General features: G+C 44.5%; 2 protein-coding genes across 2 annotated transcripts; both read left to right on the top strand.

The window, feature by feature from the left end:
• Window positions 1-3,489: 3,489 nt before the first annotated feature.
• LOC136478362 (3-ketoacyl-CoA thiolase 2, peroxisomal-like) lies at window positions 3,490-7,336 on the top strand. Its single transcript, XM_066476792.1, has 14 exons — window positions 3,490-3,758; window positions 3,854-3,930; window positions 4,512-4,596; window positions 4,757-4,883; window positions 4,983-5,081; window positions 5,160-5,227; window positions 5,314-5,421; window positions 5,504-5,581; window positions 5,785-5,917; window positions 6,021-6,117; window positions 6,248-6,371; window positions 6,459-6,567; window positions 6,697-6,780; window positions 6,900-7,336. Exons 1-14 carry the CDS (start codon window positions 3,675-3,677, stop codon window positions 7,007-7,009), a joined length of 1,383 nt encoding a protein of 460 aa, XP_066332889.1. The 5' UTR covers window positions 3,490-3,674; the 3' UTR covers window positions 7,010-7,336.
• A 1,803-nt stretch (window positions 7,337-9,139) lies between these two features.
• LOC136478363 (GTPase-activating protein gyp1-like) lies at window positions 9,140-13,338 on the top strand. The gene is made up of 10 exons (XM_066476793.1): window positions 9,140-9,564; window positions 9,928-10,060; window positions 10,149-10,332; window positions 10,762-10,832; window positions 10,918-11,055; window positions 11,147-11,238; window positions 12,021-12,292; window positions 12,569-12,654; window positions 12,728-12,829; window positions 12,957-13,338. The coding sequence occupies exons 1-10, from the start codon at window positions 9,491-9,493 to the stop codon at window positions 13,116-13,118; spliced, it is 1,314 nt and encodes a 437-aa protein (XP_066332890.1). The 5' UTR covers window positions 9,140-9,490; the 3' UTR covers window positions 13,119-13,338.
• The last annotated feature ends 8,600 nt before the right edge of the window (window positions 13,339-21,938 follow it).

The raw sequence follows: 21,938 nt of genomic DNA, 5'->3' as shown, positions 1-21,938 counted from the left end.
GGCGGTGGCGGGCGCAGGTGATGCGGCGGAGGCAGGCGGACGCTGCGGAGGCCGTCGCGGCGGGCGTCACTAGCGCGGTGGGCGGACGCTGCGGAGGTAGTCGCGGCGGGCGCAACTGGCGCGGCGAGCGGACGCTGCGGAGGCAGTCGTGGCGGGCGCAGCTAGCGCATGCGGTCATTGCGAAGGCAGGTGCTGCAGCGCTGGTGGCTAGAGCAGGCACTGCTTCAGCACATGCAAATGCTGTTTTCTAAGAAACCTGCAACACAAATTCCTTCAAAGCTACATCACAATTCACGCCTGAACTTATCAAGCACAGTACATAGGCCAAATTTGACAAATCAAAAGCCGTCGAAATGGAAACCATACCACATAATACAAAAGATTTCATTAGAACAGAATCACAAACTGAACATGCTAAAGGCAGCAACTACATTCAGAGTAACATCGAACAGGTTTTAGACTTTCAGCTAACATTCAGGCATTCAGATCAAGCATACATTCCGAGTAGACAGGAGGCAGTGAGCATTCAGAACAGAGAGACATTCAGAGCAGCAACGTGGCGGGGAGGGTAGAGAGACATTCAGAGCAGCTAACATTCAGAGCATTTAGAGAAGAGAGACATTCAGAGCAGCTCGCCGGCGCATCCAAGCCACGACGCGGTGGCCGAGCTCCATCCGCGGTCGCCGTGACGCACTGCCGCGCGGGCTCTGCAAGGCACGAGCTGGCGGCGGCTCCTGCTGCCCGTGCGGATGGGGGTGGTCAGCAGGGTCGCCGGGTGTCGGGCCAGGGCGCGGCGCGCAAGTGGGCGGCCGGGAGATGCCCTGCAGCGTAGGAGAGCAGCCGTCGGTGCCTCCCCGAGCTTCCCCTTGGTCGCCATGGTCGAATCTGCAGCGAGGAGGACAGCGAGTGACGGCTGGTGGCCAGGCGCTTCGTCGGGGGGGGGGGGGGGGTCGCAGAGGACCAGCACCAGCGGGGACGACGTGCAGGGGACTACCGCCTGCGACGACCGCCTGCCTGCGCCCGCCACCGCTTGCCTGCGCCTGCAACCACCCGCGACCTCCCGCGCCAGGCCTGGAGAGCCGCCTTCGCCTGCCTGCGCCTGGCACCCGCCTGCGCCCGCGCCGGCCTGGAGAGCCGCCGCCGGCCACCTGCGCCCGCACCAGCCTGGAGAGCAGCCGCCGCTGAGAAATGAATCGAGCGGGTAGGGTTCGTCTTCGGGGCTGAATCGGTCGTATGGCCAGGATGCCTTATCTTTTGTCCACAGGGGCAATTCGGTCAATACGGAAATACAGTATGCATGCAACACCTGTAGGTGGGCCCAAGGGCGTTGGATACGTCCATAATGGCAATTATCAGCAACTTCAATAATTATAATGGCAAATTTTCAAATAGCTGAATTATAATGGCAAATCTCCAAAGCATGAAAATTGTAATGGCTTGAATCAAAATAACCCTTTTTGTAATGTGTTAGTGAGCCCCAGTGTAGGCTCCATCTTATGGGCCGAACATTGTGAAAGAGGAAATAGTAAAGGACCACTGATGTTGGGCTCCTTCTTGTAGATTGGTTTTGCCATATACATTGATCTTCCTCTAATGGCCATTACTATATCGGGTGATACGTATATCCTGTCGACGATGAAAAGAAAAAATGATGAAAGATTTATTAGATGAATTTCATGCGGGTAAAACTCAACACACGGGAATGTTGAAAATTGGACATGAAACCATTGCAGTGCCAGATTATCTTTTTTTTAGTTGGCACATTAATTAATAAACATAGAAACCATCTATTTTTTTTAGGATCGCCCTCGTTTTCACAGACAACACTGCTGTTTTTTTTTCTAAGAATAAATAAATAAATAAATAAATAATGCTCCAACATACTTACAGGTGGACCCAAAAGATGAAAAGAAATCGGTATGAACCATTGTTTGGAAAATCTGAAAGGGAGAGAGAAAAAATTAATAAACCCTACGGAACATAAATGAAATAAACAAAGTGATACTCCTACTACATATATAATAAAAATGATTTCCTAGACAGAAGGTGCAGAAAGAGTATACGCCCATTGGTTTTCGTTTACGTTTACGTTTACGTTTATGTGTAGTTGGCATCGAGCCTTTATATTGCTGTAGCATTATTTTCATAGTAGATGAAATTTTAGTTCTGATCGTAGAAGAATATAAAGAGGAGGAATGCTGCTGCACACAGGAAATGAAAATGTGTAAGATAGAGACAGTGATGCATTAAGAAAAAGGAATATGGTGGGAATTAAATTAATTAATTTATTTAGGATATAAATGTAGAATGCTAGGGACAGAGGAAGTACCGGTAATTAGCCACCGAACACCTTCATTGAGCCTGTTCGTTTGGTCGTATTTGGCTTATAAGCCATGGCTTATCAGCCAATAAATAGTATTTTTCTTTCCCACCAAACCAACCAACAATATTTTTAGTCATTGCTTATAAACCAAACAAACAGGGCGATTATCGTTTATGTGCTTTGAACAATTGTACTGAAACCTTGTGAAACAAAAGATTGGATGGTCAAAACTGCTGCACTTAAGCCTGGGCGTTCGGGTTACCCGATTTTTTCGGGTCGGGTAATTCGGGTAATGAAAATTGCTACCCGATATTACCTCCGAAAAAACACTACCCGCAAATTCGGGTACCCGATAATTCGGGTTCGGGTTCGGGTATTACCCAATATACCCAAATTTACAGAAAACAACAAACTACACTAAATTTCAGTAGCGATCTATACATAATTTCAACAGCAATTTGTATAGAATTTCAATAGCAATTTGTAGTGAATAATATATTACAGTCACTCATTCAAATAGAGAGAATTATATTCTAATAAAGTGATAAGTTAAATGGTTCAGCTAACAACACATGATAAATACAAAGACAAAAACAAATCTTTGGGTAGTTCGGGTACCGGGGGATATTACCCGAATTACCCAAACTAATTCCGGGTAATCAAAATCGCTATCCGAATTTGGTATCGGGTACATCGGGTTCGGGTAATGGGTATCGGGTATTTTGCCCAAGCTTAGCTGCACTTCGAGATGAATCATGTAACTTTTGGATGGGGCGAAGACAGTGCACAACATGAAGGTGGATCGGATCGAAGATGGCAAAGAGATAAATACATACGTACACGCAGGAGTGTATGTATATATATAGTAGACGAGTATACGTACTAGACTAGCAGTATCTTTTTTCTTTGCCTCTCATCTAGGTTATCTATTCGTGAACAGACAGGCAACAGAGTTATTTTAGGGCCGAAAACCCCGGTGCGACAAGAAAATCGCAGCCACTGGGGTTCGATCCCTGGCCGGCAAGGTCCCAGCCACCGGCCTTGCCACCCGAGCTACGCTCGGTTCTCCAGACTAGCAGTATCTAAAACGTGCAAGCAATGGCTTCTGGAGGGTAGTCGGCGTCATGATGGATTGGTGTGATTGATCCTGATCCTGCTGGTTTCAATCGAGATCCGTGCCTGCCCGTGTCGTGTGGCGTGGCGGTGACGTGCCGGCGCGGCGCCGATAAGAGGACACAATCAATTCTCCAGACTCCTCCGCAACCGCTTCCGCCTTCCGCTTCCGCTTCCGCTTCCTTGGATAACCACGACGCCCGCCCGCCGGCAAGCGAAGGCGCGAAGCGAGTCAGCCATGGAGAAGGCGATCGATCGGCAACGGGTCCTCCTGGCGCACCTCCTCCCTTCCGCGTCCCCCTCCTCGCAGCCTCAGCTTGAGGTGAGCGTCCAGATCTGCTACATGGTTCGTCTCTCTCTTCGTCACGGATTGGGTTGGCTGATCGATTTCCCTGCTGCGTCTGCGTCTGCGTCCAGGCATCGGCGTGCGCGGCCGGGGACAGCGCCGCGTACCAGAGGACCTCCTCCTTCGGGGACGATGTCGTCGTCGTCGCGTAAGCCTCCTTCCCTCCCTCCACTAACAACACCCCCCCCCCCCCCCCCCCCCCCCCCCCCCTCTCTCTCTGCATCCTCCTTTCTTTCTTCAGTACTGTATAATATAAGACGATTCCTAGACATGTGGTGTGCTAGCTACCTGATCTTGTGCCGCGCGAGCTGAAATCGCTGCTCGCCCCTTCTAATCCTGCTCGATAACTCAGGCCTGGCTCGGCCAGGGGGAAACTCCATGATTTAGTTTGCTTATTATTGTTATTGCCTTGTACTATACTATACTACTTAGCAGCAGCGAGAACGCGTCACAAAGTCAAATTAATTTACGAGCATGATACATGATAGCTTCAAGGAAACCACTGATGCACAGGCAAGCTAATCCAACCTATTCAATTGAATCCAACAAAATCAAAGTAGACCTACCTTACCTTTGCAGAAAACCAGAAACGCACACCTTTTGTGAGGGGATCACAAGGTTCTGCTGTTTTAGTCGTTGCACAATCAGTCTATCTGAACATACATGAAATAATTACGGATACCATACCATTTCCTTGGTTGCCGTTACGGACTTACCGTGTCACTGCAGTGCGTACCGGACGCCGATATGCAAGGCCAAGCGAGGAGGCTTCAAGGACACCTACCCAGAGGACCTCCTCACTGTTGTTCTCAAGGTTCGCTCTTGTTGGCTTATTTCACTGCCCCCTTTTCACGTGCAGTGGTTAGCCATGCTTAATAAACATGCATAAGAGTTTCCATTGCAAGCGACTGCGTGTGCTTTAGAAAAGTTTCACGCGCTTATTGTTCTGTTTCCTCCGTTTCCGTTCCGTACAGGCTGTTCTGGACAACACTAGAATCAATCCAGCTGACATTGGTGACATCGTGGTTGGTACGGTGCTAGGTCCTGGTTCCCAGCGTGCGATTGAGTGCAGGACGGCTGCGTTGTTTGCTGGATTCCCTGGTAATGCCTGTGTTTGCGATCATGCGCCATAATACCCTAATCTGATGAGGATTGTTATCTGTTGCACAAATGTTCACTGTCCCTTCTTTGCTGTTGTAGAAACCGTTCCTGTTAGAACTGTCAATCGCCAGTGTTCATCTGGGCTACAGGCAGTAGCCGACGTCGCGGCTGCTATAAAGGCTGGTTACTATGACATAGGTACTATCTGACTATACATGCTAGTTTTGCTGTTGTGCTTTAGTTTGGCTGCTGAATCGCCGCTTTCCCTCCAAACAGGGATTGGTGCTGGTTTGGAATCCATGTCCATAAATTCCATGGGTTGGGAAGGACAAGTTAACCCAAAAGTAAGGATTATAAACCACACTGTAAATTGAAATAGATTCTTCTTCTTTTTAAAAAAAAAACTTCCATAACACATTTTCCTCTGCAGATAACTGCACTCCAGAAAGCACAGGATTGTCTTCTGCCCATGGGAATTACTTCTGAAAATGTCGCCCATCGATATGGTGTAACCAGGCAAGAGCAAGACCAGGCCGCTGTGAGTTCCTCATTAAGCATGTACTGTATTCATTAATTAATTAATTTCGGTTAATATAACAACTAAAGCTTTGTTTTGTCAGGCTGAGTCTCATAGGAGAGCTGCTGCAGCCACGGCCTCTGGAAAATTCAAGGATGAGATCGTCCCCGTGCCAACAAAGGTAAGACGGAGTGAAACTCTGCAACTTCTTTCAAGTAGAAACTAGCAACAGCTTAATGTTAACGTTGTTTTTAGCTATGTCAATATATACAAGTAACTAATGTGCTTGTTGTCTGACCAAAATTTCAGTCTAGTTATCTAGGAACAACAGAGTTTTTTAATATTTGTTATTTTGAGCGTTTGCTGACACTACGTATTCTGCAGATTGTTGATCCTAAAACTGGAGAGGAGAAGAAAGTTGTGATATCAGTTGATGATGGGATTAGGCCAGGGACCACAGCATCCGGATTGGCAAAACTTAAAACAGTTTTTAAAAAGGATGGGACTACAACTGCAGGTATTGCAGAAGTCAACCTTTTCTGGTGACCCTCCCTTTGCAGCTAGTTTTTTTTTTTGCTCTCTGCCGAAACATTATCTGATAAATCAATCAAACTGTGTAGGCAATTCTAGTCAAGTGAGTGATGGTGCTGGAGCTGTTCTTCTCATGAAAAGATCTGTGGCTCTGAAGAAAGGGCTTCCTATTCTTGGTGTTTTCAGGTGCTTAATTTACCTTCCCATATATGCATGCAGAATTTTGATTAGTTCACTTTGCGTTTGTCATCGTTGTTCAGACATATTTCGCTCAATTCATTGTTACGCTCAACTGTTGCTTGACATCGTCTATTAGGAGCTTTGCTGCTGTTGGAGTGGATCCAGCTGTTATGGGCGTTGGTCCTGCTGTGGCCATTCCTGCTGCAGTGAAGTCTGCTGGCCTTGAGATTGGAGACATTGATCTGTTTGAACTGAATGAGGTCTGTGTTAATTGCCTTGATCTACACCCTGTTCTCTCACCTATTTATCTGTAATATCCAATTACTGAATCATCCATCTGTCTGTAGGCCTTTGCCTCTCAATTTGTTTATTGCTGCAACAAGTTGGGGCTGGACCGTTCCAAAGTAAATGTAAACGGAGGCGCAATTGCCCTTGGACACCCTCTGGGTGCAACAGGTAATGGAACATCTACTTTAATGTGAGATTATCAGGGAACTGCTCTACCATTGCCGTTGGTACCTATTACTAGGGGGTTTTTTTCCTGAGCAAAAGCTGTCTAAACTGGTGATTCGTTGCATCGTTCAGGTGCCCGGTGTGTGGCTACTCTTCTAAATGAAATGAAGCGCCGGGGCAGAGACTGCAGATTTGGCGTTGTCACCATGTGTATCGGTTAGTTTTATTACTTGCACATACTCACATGCGTACAAGACTACAAGCAAAGAATGTCAACGCATAGATGTAATTTGATCACTTCTGTAATTGATCATGTTGTGCCATGACAACTGCAGGATCTGGAATGGGGGCAGCAGCTGTGTTTGAGCGGGGAGACGCTGTGGATGGACTCTCCAACGTGAGGGACACCCAGGCGCATAATTTTCTGTCAAGGGATGCAAAGTAGAGGTGCAGAAAAATCATCCAGCCTAGAGCAGCATAAGCCTGCTACATTAGTACTAATACGACATCCGTATATTTTTTTCTTCACAAACACTACTCTGTATACGACAAATAAAAGGGTGTCATACAGTATCCTCTTGTAGCCACCTAAGATGCGAAAGCAGAAAAGAAAAGGGCCGGGTGTTGTAGACAGCTCAATGTTCTGAGCTTATTCTGGTATTACCTTTTGTCTCAGACTGAACAAACAGCAAAAATCTTGCTCGTTGCCTTATGTGTATTTGAACCAGAAGGATGAAGAGAGCACCTTTGTGCACTAGGCTGGTTAAAATTCCCAATCTGTTGAGACGCTTGCTTGCTATACCACTGTTGTCTAGCAATAGTAGTTGGCCGTATTTTGTTCAGTGTGCTGGACGAACTGGTATCTGATTCAGTGGTGTAGCTTATAGTTATTATAGGTGATACTGCGCTAATAGTACTGTTTGTTAAGATAGGCCATGCCTGAAATGGCCCCATCATCTGTAAACTTTGATCTATCCAAGGCAGCCCTTAAGAGGCGTGGATGCTTGAACAAGAAAAGAGATCCAGATTCAACCTGTCTTAACGAGGTGAGATGAAATTAAATTTCATTTAAAATCAAGTATTTTGATTTCAAATGAAAAACCAGTGAAACTGTAACAATTTTGGAATGAACCAACTTAACGATTTCTTTTTTGTCTAGCTAGGTTGGTGGCCCTAGCCCAACCAACTACTATGAATCTTCCATGTTAATTAGGGCGTTCAGTTGATCAAAAAAAAAAAAGGGCGTTCAGCCAGCACGGGAAATAAGGACTCGTACACTCATTTTCATTCATCGCCAGTAACGAAAAGCTACTAGAGAGATACTCCCAAAATATCTTTCATTTTCATTTTTCGAGAAACAACTTTGACAAAATATATATTACAAAATATTAATATTTATGGTATATAATTAGTATCATTGATAAGATCTTGGAATCTAGTTTTTTAATAAATTTATTTAGAGATACAAATATTGCACGTATTTTCTACAAACGAGTCAAACTTGTGGCACGGAAACCAAAAGCGACAGATTATTTGGGACAGAGGAAGTAGATGAGTGAGCACCAATGCTAACGGATGTAGGTTCATTTGCTTTCGGATGTTCCTTTTTAACGTGCCTTACTTTTGTTGGATGTTTATATTGATGAAAGTGATCTAAATACTCCTCGCAATGTGTTGACCTGAGGATAACAAATTCTTCGTGCCCTGAGAGCAACTGCAAAAATGTGTTGACCCCTCACAGGGAAGGACATTCATGTAAAAAACGGTGAATTAATTCTTATTCTAAAAACCAATGTGAGACCCATGTATAATAAATAAAATTAAACAACCCACAAAGCCTCTTTTCCACCTTCTTTTCCTCTACCACACCAGCATTGTTGCCATGAACATTCTGTTGACCTAGAGATTAGTTAGATCACCTTGGCTAGTCGTCAAGTCGGAGATCCAGCACTCCATACATGATCATGTCGAGCTCATTGACCGTGTTGATCGTATCTCTGCCTCAGCCTCATCGAGATGGAGTTCTGCCACACGAGCTCTCGTCGACCGCATCCTTGTCAGTCCAAACCTCGTCGAGGCGTCTTGTTGATCGTATCTCTGCTCGGACCCCATCAACCTACAGCTTGTTCGCTCCTAGACCGTGGATTATAAATTGGAATAGTATTTTTCTCTCACACCAAACTAGCCAGCAGTAAATAATCCACGATCATTTACGACGAAATGAACAGACTGCTAGAGCTAGAGGTCTGTCATGACTCATTTGTGTCTCATTGGAGACGCCCTAGCCTCTAAGGGTAACGACCACATTACGAGCTACTCTCTCTGTCCTATTGAAAATATCGTTTTTTATTTTTAGGCTTCTTCTTTCAACGTTCATCTTTCTCAAAATTTTTTGTATAAATATTATTTATTTTGTTATAACTTATTTTATCATTAGAGATACTTTAATAATAATTTATTTATTTTATTATTTATATTAAAAAAATAAATAAGATGAATGATCAAATAAGAAACCAAAATGACACTTTTAATAGGACGGAGTGAGTAGACTAGAGAACCTTAGAGTAAAAAATGACACTTTCAATAGGACGGAGTGAGTAGACTAGAGAAGCGTAAAGTAGAAAGTCCGCTTTTATTGCTACAATGTGAAGTTTCCGGGCTAGGCGCTTTCAGTTGCATTCTCGATTATCGTGGATCCCCAAATCCTTGTGCTTCAGATCGGTGACGGAGCCGCTTGCTTCGCAGCAGGATCGACCGGAAGGCGGGCAGCCAGGCGGCAGGCAGCGGCGGCGAGAGCACGGGTGGCACCGCCTGGACGGACGCCGTGGATCTCGGCGGTTCTTCGCGGGCTTGCGCAAAGCGCGTGCGCGACGAGCTCCGCCTTCCGACTACCTGCGCCTGAGGTAGGCGGCACGGACCGGCGGCGATGAGCGGCGGCGGCGGCGGGAGCCCCAACAACACGGAGTGGCGCTTCAACCAGACCCTCCGCAACGTGCAAGGGTAAGCCAGTCTTTCCTCCCTCGCACGAGGCTTTCCCCCCTTCGGTCCGATTGCTGCGAAATGAGACAGGCTCGTGGATGCGGCTATGGCTTTGCTTATCAGACTGTCAGTACACTAGAGTGCAGTTCCTAGGTTGCAATTCCCGAAGAAATGCTCTTGATATGTTTCTTTTGTCTACACACCACGGATTCTGAATTGTAATCTGAAAATAACCAAATTGCACTTTATAATTTGTATCCTTGCTATTTCTGTTGTTTCCATCTAGATCTCAACGCGATGGTCTGGTTACAATCGCTAGACATTGTATACCCTACCTGCTTGTAACCTTACAAATGATCACCGGTTGCTTTTCCAAACTGTCAGAATGCTCAAAGGACGCAGCTTTCCTGGGAAGGTTTTGCTAACCCGGCGATCTGAGCCTCTTTCCCCTCCTGATTATTCTCCAAGATTTGAGAGTGAGCACGAGGAAGATGAGCGCAAGGAGGGTTCTCAGGAGGTAATGTGCTGTTAGTTTGATTGCTTTTGGCATGTAAAGAAGATGTATTGAAACTGATGGAGTGTATTGTAACTGTCAAACTGTGCAGGGAGAAGGTCAAGCGTCTGGAAATTCATTTGACAGTGCAAGTTCAAAGAAATCAAATCTTCTGTCAACAAGTAGTTCAAATTCATTGCCAGATGCCCAAGGGCTAGTTTCTGGAGCTAGAGCTACCGATTCTGCAAGAATTGCTAAATTCACAATGGAACTATCTAGGCCAGCTGTTATATTAGGTATGTGGATTATTCTTTGTAGTGTATCATTTGGAGATCATCATCAATTTTGCCTGAAGTAGTTTGATCTCAAAGTAAACATTATGGCTGATCATCTCTAAAGTCTAATTTTCTATTTGGATCCTTTTGGATTATTTTGGTCTGGAAGTCAAACGTCACAAGTAGTTAAACTTATGTACAATGATATGACAAGTGTTTGTGGAAACTATGTTTGCCACTTCTATTTATGAATTGAGCTTGCTTTTGTTGGTCCTAAAAGGTTATTTCAAATACAAGTAAAACTAGCAATTTTAGTATATCCAGTGCAATTGTAAACATCAGTTTCTATCTCAGTTCAGAGTTGATAAATCATCAATATTTAATATCTTCTGATTATTCAAGGTTACCTAGAACTTAGTTGATATCTGCTGTATATCCTCCATTCTGTAGACAAATTGCGTGAATTATCTTGGAGCGGTGTGCCCCCATATATGCGACCTAATGTATGGAGGCTTCTTTTGGTGAGTAGGCGAGAAGGCGTTAAGATCATATAGCTTCTTGTGAATATGCTGTTTCAATATTTGAATTTAATATAGCTGGCTACAGGGATATGCACCGCCTAATAAAGATAGACGAGAAGGTGTTCTAACAAGGAAAAGACTGGAGTACGTGGAATGTGTTTCTCAATACTATGATATTCCGGATAGTGAACGCTCAGATGAAGAAATTACTATGCTTCGCCAGGTAACCTTTTTGACTTGTAACTTGCTGACTCATTCCCTCACCCTATTTGAATCATCTTACACCTTTTTGACTTGTACATCTGGTTCTGCAGATTGCAGTTGATTGCCCAAGAACTGTACCTGATGTTACCTTTTTTCAGAACCCTCAGATTCAGAAATCTCTTGAGCGCATTTTGTATACATGGTAAGGTGTGAACTTGTCTGAATAGTTTTCTTTCTGTGGGAGTATCAACATAAAAACTTTTCCCTTTTCCCACTTTGATGCATATTTTCCTGCAGTTGTTAACCTGCCGTATGCATTTATGCTTATTGTCAGTTTGGAAATCACTGCTTTTGCAGAAGTCATCTTTACCCATTGCAACTCCATGTATTATGTGGGAAAACTTGGTTAAATGGATGGGATTTTTTAACCAAATAAGTTACTTTGCCATAGATCGAGTCTTCTTTGTCTTCACGTATTATTGTATGGATTTCAACGCAGAGCACTTTCCCTTTTTTTATCTCGAACACGCACGGGAGTTGCGTATTAGTAAATTAAGGAAGAAGAAAGGGTAAAGAATCAGGTTACACACACGCACACAGAAAGCTTTCTTGTTATTACACTGGCATGATTATTTGTTTCCTTTGATATGGGTTCTCTATTTCACCCACATGTAGACCAGTTCTGTTAGCGCCAGCATGACATCTCCATCTTTTTCATACTTTCGTATCTTTGATCTCTACTAGTATATCTCCTGTATTTTTTGGCACTTTTTCCTTCACTTAGATGTATTATTATTTATTCTAAATTTATTTTCTTGATTTGGTAGTAACCTGGTTCTTTTAATATAATTCTCATGCAGACCTGTTTTGTTGGTGCAAGCATGACTTTTGCTAATCTTTTTGGCCTTTGGCTATGTTACTCATACATCATTAGGGTTGTGTTTAGTGGCTTTTCCTCATTGTTCTTTGATATGGTGATTTCAGGGCTATTCGTCACCCAGCAAGTGGCTACGTCCAAGGAATAAATGACCTTGTTACACCCTTCTTGGTTGTGTTCTTATCAGAGCACCTAGAGGGCAACATGGACACTTGGTCTGTGGACAATCTTTCAGCACAAGATATTTCTAATATAGAAGCAGACTGTTATTGGTGTCTCTCGAAGTTTCTTGATGGAATGCAGGATCATTACACCTTTGCGCAACCAGGAATTCAGCGCCTTGTTTTTAGATTGAAGGAACTAGTTTGTCGTATAGATGGTAACGTTCCACTGATCCCATATATTTCCACTTATGGTTTCATTTCACTCTGAAAACACAAATGTAATGGTTGTTCCATCTCAAATAATTGTGGTGGGATAGCAGGAACTTAAGGATTTATAGGGCCCTTCTGTGGTGATAACTAATGCATTTTTTTAGATACATCAGTTTGAAAGTGCCTAGTCATTGATTGCTTACGACATGGGATCTGCTCATAAAACTAGAGTTCCCTTTTCCATATATTGGAAACACACTTATCTTATTGGTTGTATGCAGAACCTGTATCCAAGCACATTGAAGAACAAGGATTAGAGTTTCTTCAATATGCCTTCCGTTGGTTCAACTGCCTTCTGATACGAGAGGTTTGTCTTGTAACACTTGATGTGATATTTCTTATACACACCACAAAATTGCCAATCTGTCATATCATTGCAGGTACCTTTTCATCTTGTAACACGCCTGTGGGATACATACCTTGCTGAAGGCGACTATCTACCAGATTTTCTTGTGTACATATCAGCTAGTTTTTTGTTGACTGTAAGTTGCCTGTGAACGATGTTAATGTTTTTTTCTTTGTTATTACATCGACAGCAATCTGTCTGTCATGCTTGTGAGAATTCCAAGTTCCTTGTACTGATAGTTTCAAAACCTTTTCCCCCTGCAGTGGTCGGACAAGCTGCAGAAGCTGGATTTTCAAGAGATGGTGATGTTCCTTCAGCACCTTCCCACAAGGACCTGGGCGCACCATGAGCTCGAGATGGTCCTGTCGAGGGCGTACATGTGGCACATGATGTTCAAAAGCTCTCCCAGCCACCTTGCCAGCTAGGACCCACCCAGTTCGTCATGCCTGTAAACAGCAGTTTGTTCTGTTTTTGTGAAGCGCGTGCCGCACCGATTTGTATATTTTTTTTCCTACCGAGGAATCATGATCTATAATGAACACCAAAGGACAAATATTAGTGCTCAATTTGATACCCGGACTGCCAGTTGTATTGTTTGCTGCCTCTTGGTGGTGCAAGGCCTGCACTCAAGAGTCAAGATCCCCTTCCCATTGTAGCTGAGACACGGTGCCTTTTTCCAACTATATGAGATGCTTGTTCCCTGTTTTGTGAAACGCAGAGAAACACTGACCCTTAGCTGTGGCTTGGGTGATGGTCCGTTGTCCCTTTGTTTTCATTTCATTTCACGCATTGTGAGCATGTGATACTGATACTAACAAGTGGTGGTAGCACTAGCGCATACATCGGCGGAAGCACATCTCTTTCCGAGCTGTTTTTCATCGAGCTAGATAAGCTAGTCAGGGCTGTTTGTTTGCCTTTTCCTGGAATAATCTCAACTGAAGGCATGCGGTTCCCATGTTTGTTCAGTTCAGTAGGCTGGAATAATCTGAACAAAGGCAGGTAATGCAGTTGCTATGTTCTCGAGGCTTGTTATTAATTGGAAAGACGTTGGTGAGATGCTCCATGTTTGGGGCACACCCACTTTACTTGCAGCTCTGTTTTGTGCTGGTGCTGGTGCTGGTACCAGATTCAGGCTGAGCTTTACCCTGAATACTCTCTCATCAGTACTGTATCTAGCTTATGGCTAGACTAGCCTGTGAACTGCCTCTGCTTTGCAAACGAGGCTTAAAGCCTGTCGACCATTATCGTATATACTAGACGTGCTACTTAAAGATTGACAGTGAAGCTGGCTGGTGAAGAGAAGGCTGTGGAGGCAGCTACTACAGCTGTGGACCTGTGGTCAGGGTCAGGCCTCAGCTGCTGGTCAAAAGGAGTAGAGTGGGCACTGTCTAGTGGGGGACAGAAACCATGAGTAGTGCGTACAGCAAATTGCATAATATTATATATGTAAATAATTATAGACAAATTGATAGTAGGAGTAATCCGTACTACTGCTACAGTGGTACATGCAGCAGGAAGGGAGGGAGTTGAGCTAGGAAGAACATGATTATAGTAAGGCAAGGCAAGACATCATGGTCATTGGCCCTCCAATCCACTGATGCGGATCTTGGGCGCGACCATCGCGGATTCTGTTCGTTTCGGATGAAACCATTATTGTTGCTGTTTAGTTTAGTACGAGAAAAAAATATTATTCTAAAAAATAATATTCTAACTTACAATCCACATCGTTTACGACCAAGCGGATGTGCATTTGTCATCGGAGGCTGGCAGAGTTAGTATTGGTTGGTGGGCCTGCTCCCTCGCAGCGACACACCGGCCATACCTTCCTCCCGTCTGCTACTGCTAGTAGTGCTAGTGCTACGGCCCACACGCACGCACGGCCGGAGATGTCGACCTGTCCACTGTCCGCTCATCAGCCGCTAGCTGCCACCACCTTCTCTTCCTCTCAACTTCTGGTACAATTCGTCGAAGAACTTGTAGCGCGTATTGGCAAGATCACGTACACAAGCAGTCAAGTCTTCTGAAGGAGGCTGATTAGCTGACGAAGCACTATACTGCAACATAGGAGTATGCTACTGGTAGGAGTACATAGAAGCTCTAGGTCACCCTCAACTCTCAACTTTGACACTATGCAAAAATAAGATTCTACGTCACATCAAATTTGCGGTACATGCATGGAGTACTAAATGTTGACGAAATCAAAAACTAATTGCACAGTTTGGTTGTACTTTGCGAGACGAACGTTTTGAGCATAATTAGTCAACGATTGGACAATTATTACCAAATAAAAACGAAATGCTAGCGGTACATGTATGGAGTACTAAATGTAGATGAAATCAAAAACTAATTGTACAGTTTGGTTGAACTTTGCGAGACGAATCTTTTGAGCCTAATTAGTCAATGTTTGGACAATAATTTACAAATACAAACGAAATTGCTACAGTGTTTGCCGTCACATAAATACTGCGCAAATGCAGAATCGGCCAGAACTAAACGCGCCCTGGGTTACTTGGTCAGACAGTGTCCCTAGGCGTCCTATTTCGAACACCTAGGCCCAGGATCATTTGCCTGGTCAAGCACTGTCTCTCGAAGCTCAAAGCAAACACGCCCTAGATGTCCCTCGCTTCCTCGCCTCACAGCGACCATAGTAAAGCCCACCCAATGAGCACCAAAAGCTTTTTCACTCGTCGTTGGTTTCAATGCCCATGCCGCCACCTCCTACAGTGCAAGCTAGGATGGCCATGCCCATGTCACCATGGAGAAGATAGAGTGCTATATATGAGCCTTTTCCCGGTGGTCGTGGCTCATAATTCTAAATTTCTAATGCTTTTACGAGGCCCCCACGCCTTCCATCGAACGAAGCTACAGAGCTTAGTAGGCCACCTGTTGGCAATATGGGCCGTATGGGTAGTAAGGTAGTTGATGGAGAAGACACACTTTTCTTCTATCTCCATGACACGAAGATCTTAGTGACACTTCGTGATACCATGTCATGGACCACGCCGATGAAAACCGATTCTAAGACTATACGGTATATGGTACTGAAAACTGGGATAACCAACTATGTTTTTTTTTATTATAGCGGGGTTAGGGCTTATTTGGATCTCCTCGTCTAAAATTTAGAGCTCTAAAAGCTTTAAATCACTTTAGCCCACTTTTAAACTCTAAAACTCTAATGTTAGGTGGGCTAAAGTTTAGAGCTAACTTTAGACTACTGGTTTGGAGCTTTAGCTCTAAAGTTTATAGGACAAAATCCAAAGAGACCATAATTTTCTGTCAAATTTTTAGTAGTAGTGTAATGAAAAATAGCTGTACAATTCTTTTGCCGAAAAGAGAGAAAGAAAAGAAGGAACTACCCCAGCTGCCGTAGGGCAGTGCCAGTGTGCACACACGTACGTGGTTGGTTGGGTTTGACACGTGCGAGCAGCGATGGCTGATGGTGATTAACTAAGGGAGTAGCGAGAGAGAGAGAGAGATGAAACGAAAGGGAACGAAAACGAAACAGCTTGGTGGATTGGATGGATGTGGGTGGGGACACTAGGGGGACCGTAGCGTAGGCTGTCGAGCCGGGCACGGGGTCAACAGTTGCCGCGCGCCCCCTGTCGGCTTGTCGGGTCGGGCCGGGGCCCACCCCCCTCCTGTACTGCACTGCACTCTCCGTTCCTTTGCTTTGCTTTCTTTTGTGGTACTGGGAGTACTGGGTGCGCTTTGCAATTCTCGCGTCGCTTTCCCCGTCTCCCCTTGCACTACACGCACTCTAGCCCCTTTCGCTACACGCACGCGCGCACGCGATCCTGCCTGTTGCATTGCGCTTCTCCCGGTCAATCAAATCAAACGCATCACTACCTGCCAAGCTTAACCTGGGGGCCGCCCTTGGAATGCTTAAGTATTGGTACCAGTAATTCTGCTAAGTACAGGTGTGTACCACTGTACCAGTACCATTGACATCACTACCGATACATTGGTGTTAAGTGCTCCTTCGTTCTAAATCTTAAGTTATTCGGGCTTTTCTAAATACCAGTAAATGTGCTGGTACGTTGCAACGTGAACCAATACATACAGTAATAGGACTCCGTATCATCGCTACATACGAGTTGTTCTAACTTGTATCAAGTTAGCTATTTATCCACGTATCAAGAATTGGTCTTTCTTTATATGTGGTGACTATTTTGGATATTGCGCTGCATAGAAATAAATTTATTTAGGCTGGATTGGACAACAAATATCGTAAGACCTTAACTCGTTGTTTGATAAGTTGGACCATCGACTGAACTAAGTTTCACTATGAGAAGTTTTATTCCTAATCTGATAAAAATACATCACTAACTTAGTGATAGGAATCTTTGCTTCTTAGGAAAGGTCTTTGCTTTTGACACTTATTATTTTTGTTGGAACGGGATAAAAATGGTTTAAAAAATCATGAAAAACAAAACTGAAAAATTGGCATGTATGACCGTACGAAACAAAATAAAAAATCGGCCTTGACGGAAAGACAACAACGGGAGAGTAAAATGAACATGAGTTCGATTGGAAAAATGGACTGGTGAGGGGGTAAATCGGATGTGAGTTCGTTCAGGATTTTGCCCAGATGAAAAAAGGACGACTTAAGTCCGTTCAGGATTTTGCCCAGATGAAAAAAAAGGACGACTTAAGTTAACGCTCAAAAAAATCGTCCATGTAGTCTCAGAAAAATACAAAGGGGAAAATTGTCGGAGTCGAATTAGACAGACAACAGAAGATGAAGAATTTTTTTATCTTAATTAACAGGCGTGGAACTGGCAGCAAAAGCTGAACCATGAGCTGATGCACGCGATGACAAAGATAAATTCCTGTGATCATAAAAAATAGCTTTGTCTAATTTATATTTGCTTACTTCCTACTTTTATTTCCTTTTCTATTTCTATTTAGGCTATTCTAGGCGAGAAGCCTCGTATAACAGAAGGAGGCTATTCAGGTTAGGATTTCTATTCAAGTTACCTTAAGAAACCCCATATATTCATGTAATAAAATAGTATGGGTATAGATGTGTCTAGGATGGTTTTCACGCTCACAAAGTTAGTTAAGGAAGGACCGAATGAAAAAATTGGTGGAGAGAAATTTTGCCTCTTTAATATTAGGTATAGATATAATAAAATTTATGTATTTGTCGATGAAATCTAGTCGGTAGTCTACCAATGTGTATGCCCACGGTAGTAGATGAATCGGTGGAGGTACGCGTGAGGGAACCGAACAATGATACAGAACGTAAGAGACAACAATTAGACAGGTTCAGGCCGCCAACTTGGCGTAATACCCTATGTCCTGTGTCTTTTGGTGGATTGTATTGCGTATGATTAGATGAAAACGAAGGGGGTCCTTACCCGCCTTATATAGTTCGAGGCTAGAGTTACAGATTGGTTGTTTCTATCCTGATTGATTTATAAGATATGAACTTACAAATATTACAGGATCTAGCATATCCGAGCAGGTTTCCTAGATCACCGAGGATCTTTATGTAGTCTTGCGAGGCACGCCGACCTACGCCGTGCTTTACGCGGCGTTGTCTTGTAAGCTAGGCCTCCACTAGTGGCACAACCCATGCACAGTCTTATGGGCTGGGCTTTCTCTAGTGGCTCGGCCCATGTACACCCCTGTTTGTATCGGGGGTCATTCCCCCACAGTTAGTCCCCGAGCATCTTGCATCCTCTGAGCAACACTGTCCTGAGCTTGTCCGAGCTGATCAACACGTCGCTAATTATCAGGAAGAAGCTTCCGACCTGTCTGAGTGGGAACTGGGCTGTTGAAGAAGATGCCCGAGCAATTAGTCAAGCGTCCGGGCTGTTGGAGCGAGCGTCCGAGCTGTTCAACCGGGAGCCGAGCTCAGACTAATGCGAAGCCGAGGTTTGTCAGAAGGATGTAAGGAGCTCAAGTTATTTTTTTAAATCTCCATCTTGGACGAAGTGTGCCCACTTAGATTCGGGGCATCAAAGTTGGTCGCGTGGCATCCTTGACTTAGTTTTCACGGAGGAACTTAGCCGCTTTGAAGAAATTTAAGTCAAAGAAATAAGCACATTCACTGTAAGGTGAAGTATGTCCACTTAGTTGTAACACCTCTTGTATTACGAGCTTGCTTAGCACCGAGATTTAGACCTAAGAGAATGTACTAAAATGATTTTCTCGGATTTTAAAATTTAACTTATATTTAAAAGTGTCAATTTTTGTGAATTATATTGAACAACGGGTTAATTAGTTCCTAGATGTTTTGTTTCTACGAGTTAGTATGACGTATGGACTAGTGCTTAAAATGTCTGATAGCAAATAAAAGAGCGAATGACTTGTTATTTGATTAAGCATGAAAAAAATTTATAAACAAAAATACGATACGACTAGCATATAGTACTTAAATAAAATTTAGAGCATGATTTTTGTTGTATTTAAAATATCGAGTAACAAACTTAAGTGCTTTAGCCGTGTTTGAAAATATATATAGTCGGCTTAGAAAATGAATATTGAGAGCTAAAATGATATATAATATGGGTAGAAAAATTATACCATCAGCAAGGTAAGAACATCGTGAGTGTGTTAGTATGTTTGTTTCGAATATTGTTGTGATGTTTGTTAGTTTCAAAATTAGTTTGAAAAGGAACGAAAATAGAAAACTCGTTTGTAGTTTGTGTCGATAAATAATAGTCAATTTGAAAAGTGATTTTTATAGAGCGACAATAATATAGAACGCCTTGGGACGTGTCGTTGACGCTCTATCCATGAACCAGCAACTGTAGCGAACGATCTCGGCCGCTCACCTCAGCTACCTCGCCTCGCTCGCTCTCGGCCGTTCGTTCCATCTACCTGAGCTGCCAAAGCCACCAGCGCATAGAGCAAATATGCATGCATCATTAGCAGCTCATAGTACTAGCAGCGCTCAGCGGGAGCACCCTGTCGGTAGCACGTCATCACAGTATGGGCAAGCCTCAGTTGCTGCCGTCCCCGCTAAGCGCCACCGTCCAACTGCTAGTTCCGTTGCTTCACCCTGCAACACCATCAATGCCTCTTGTCTTGCCTCTGTTGCCTGCCTTACTTGTCTCTGCTGCTGCTGCCTCTGTTTGTCTGCCTCTGCATTATCTCTGCGCTGCCCTGCGTTCACACTCAAGTGGAGGCTGAATCCTCGCGCTGCTTTTCTCTTCCTACCGCGCACTCGTTCTCCACATCCTTGCCCTCGCTCCCTCCAGCAAGAGGCGCCGTCGTTGGGTCCTGCAGTCGCACTACAGCCAGCCGTGGACGCGCCACGGTCGGGCCTGACGCCATGCGCCCCAAGTCTGCACTGCGTCGTGGCCATCCCGAGCTGCGCTTCTCCCTCCCCGCGGCGTGCTCTCCTACGCCGGGCCACCGTCGTCGCGCATGCGCACCCCCAAGGCCCCACGCTGGAGCTACAGACCTCTATTCATAGCCACAATGTTTTTCTAAACGGTAAACAGTCTTTACACGGTCGCCCTTCGTTTAGCGTTTAGGTTGTTTACACGGTGTTTAAATGAAGTTAAACGGTCTAAACGGTTTTGTACTTTTAAAAAATACATATAATTATATATGTGCATGTAAAAAATTAAGTATTCTAGCATTTATACATATTTATCCGAGTAAAAATCAATTATTTTGGTATGTATATATATTTATGCATGTGAAAAGAACCAAATATAGATATTTATGCATGTAACATATCAAGTGTACACACCTATAAATATAATAAACTTAAGTATACAAATTTATCCATATAAAACTGAATTAGATTTACCTCATGTTCGCCTAAACGACTGTTTAAACAACTGTTTAGCTCGTTTAATGGTGTTTATCTCCGTTCCGTTTAGGCCATTTTTCTCGTTTTTTGACCGTTTAAACGATCAACCGTTTAATTTCCGTTTACCCCCTAAACAAAATAGTTTACCATTCACTGGATGTTTAAACGGCCGTTTAATCTATTTAGGCGAACACACTGCAGCCACCATCGCGCCCGTCGTGGCTACGCTCCCGTCGCCGGCCTCTCTTCCGCGGGCGTGCCGAGCCGTGTTGTCCCGCCCACGCCCTGCACCCCGGCGTGGCCGCACTCTCATTGCCACTACACGCCTATAGCCCAACGGCACCCGCCGTCGCCCGGTCCTTCGCGTGTGCATGCAAGCGCACGAGCCCTTGGTCGTGCTGAACCGCCGCCACTTCCACGCTCCTTCCCCGTGCCCCGCGCGCCGGCGCCCCCACCGCCGCCATGGCACACCACGAGCGTGCCCAAGCTATGTGGACCCATGTCGCTCCACCCTGTGCCTCGACCATCGATCCCACCATCGTCCGTGGCCGAGAGGCCGGTGGACACCCCACCTAAAAGCTCTAATTTGATTTTGGTGAATTGGTGAAACCCTAAGTGCTAACCTAGTTTATCAAGTGATCATGAGATAGGTAGCACATTCCAAGTGGTAAAGCAAATGAAGATCATGACATGATGATGGAAATACCATGGTGATGATCAAGTGCTTGAACTTGAAAAGAACAAAGAGAAAAATAAAAGGCTCAAGGCAAAGGTATAAGTGGTAGGAGCCATTTTTGTTTTGGTGATCGAGGCACTTAGTGAGTGCGATCACATTTAGGATCGATAGCTGTACTATTAAGAGGGGTGAAACTCGTATCGAAATGCGGTTATTAAAGTGCCACTAGATGCTCTAACTCATTGCATATGCATTTAGGATCTAGTGGAGTGCTAACACCCTTGAAAATATTTATGAAAATATGCTAACACATGTGCACAAGATGGTACACTTGGTGGTTGGCACATTTGAGCAAGGGTGAAGAAGATAGAGTTGAAAAGGGGCTAGTTATGCTGGTCACGTAGTGATTAGATGCTAGGGACCTGCGTCCGGTCAATGGAAGCAGTGAAGACGCTGGCGCCGACCTTCGACCGGACGCTGGGTCACTGAGTGACCGGACGCTGATGGGGTGCGTCCGGTCCTGCTAATGTGGCAACACACAGTGAAGAGGGTGACTGAATGGACGCTGGGTGAGTCCAGTCAAGGGTGATCGGACGCGTTCGATCATGAAAAATCATCTCTGGATGCTTATTAGAAACAACCAGACGCTGAGGTCCTGTGTCCGGTCACTTCGAAGCCACGTGTCTGGTCACAACTTAAATGTACTAGTGACCATTGAGATTGGGCGATCAGGTTTTGAAGCAGGGGACGCGTGGCACACATCGTGTGACCGGACGCTGAAGTTCAGCATCCGGTCAA

This window comes from Miscanthus floridulus, chromosome 8 (assembly GCF_019320115.1).
Source record: "Miscanthus floridulus cultivar M001 chromosome 8, ASM1932011v1, whole genome shotgun sequence".
Lineage (NCBI taxonomy): Eukaryota > Viridiplantae > Streptophyta > Magnoliopsida > Poales > Poaceae > Miscanthus > Miscanthus floridulus.
This window is presented reverse-complemented; position numbering and strand designations above follow the sequence as displayed.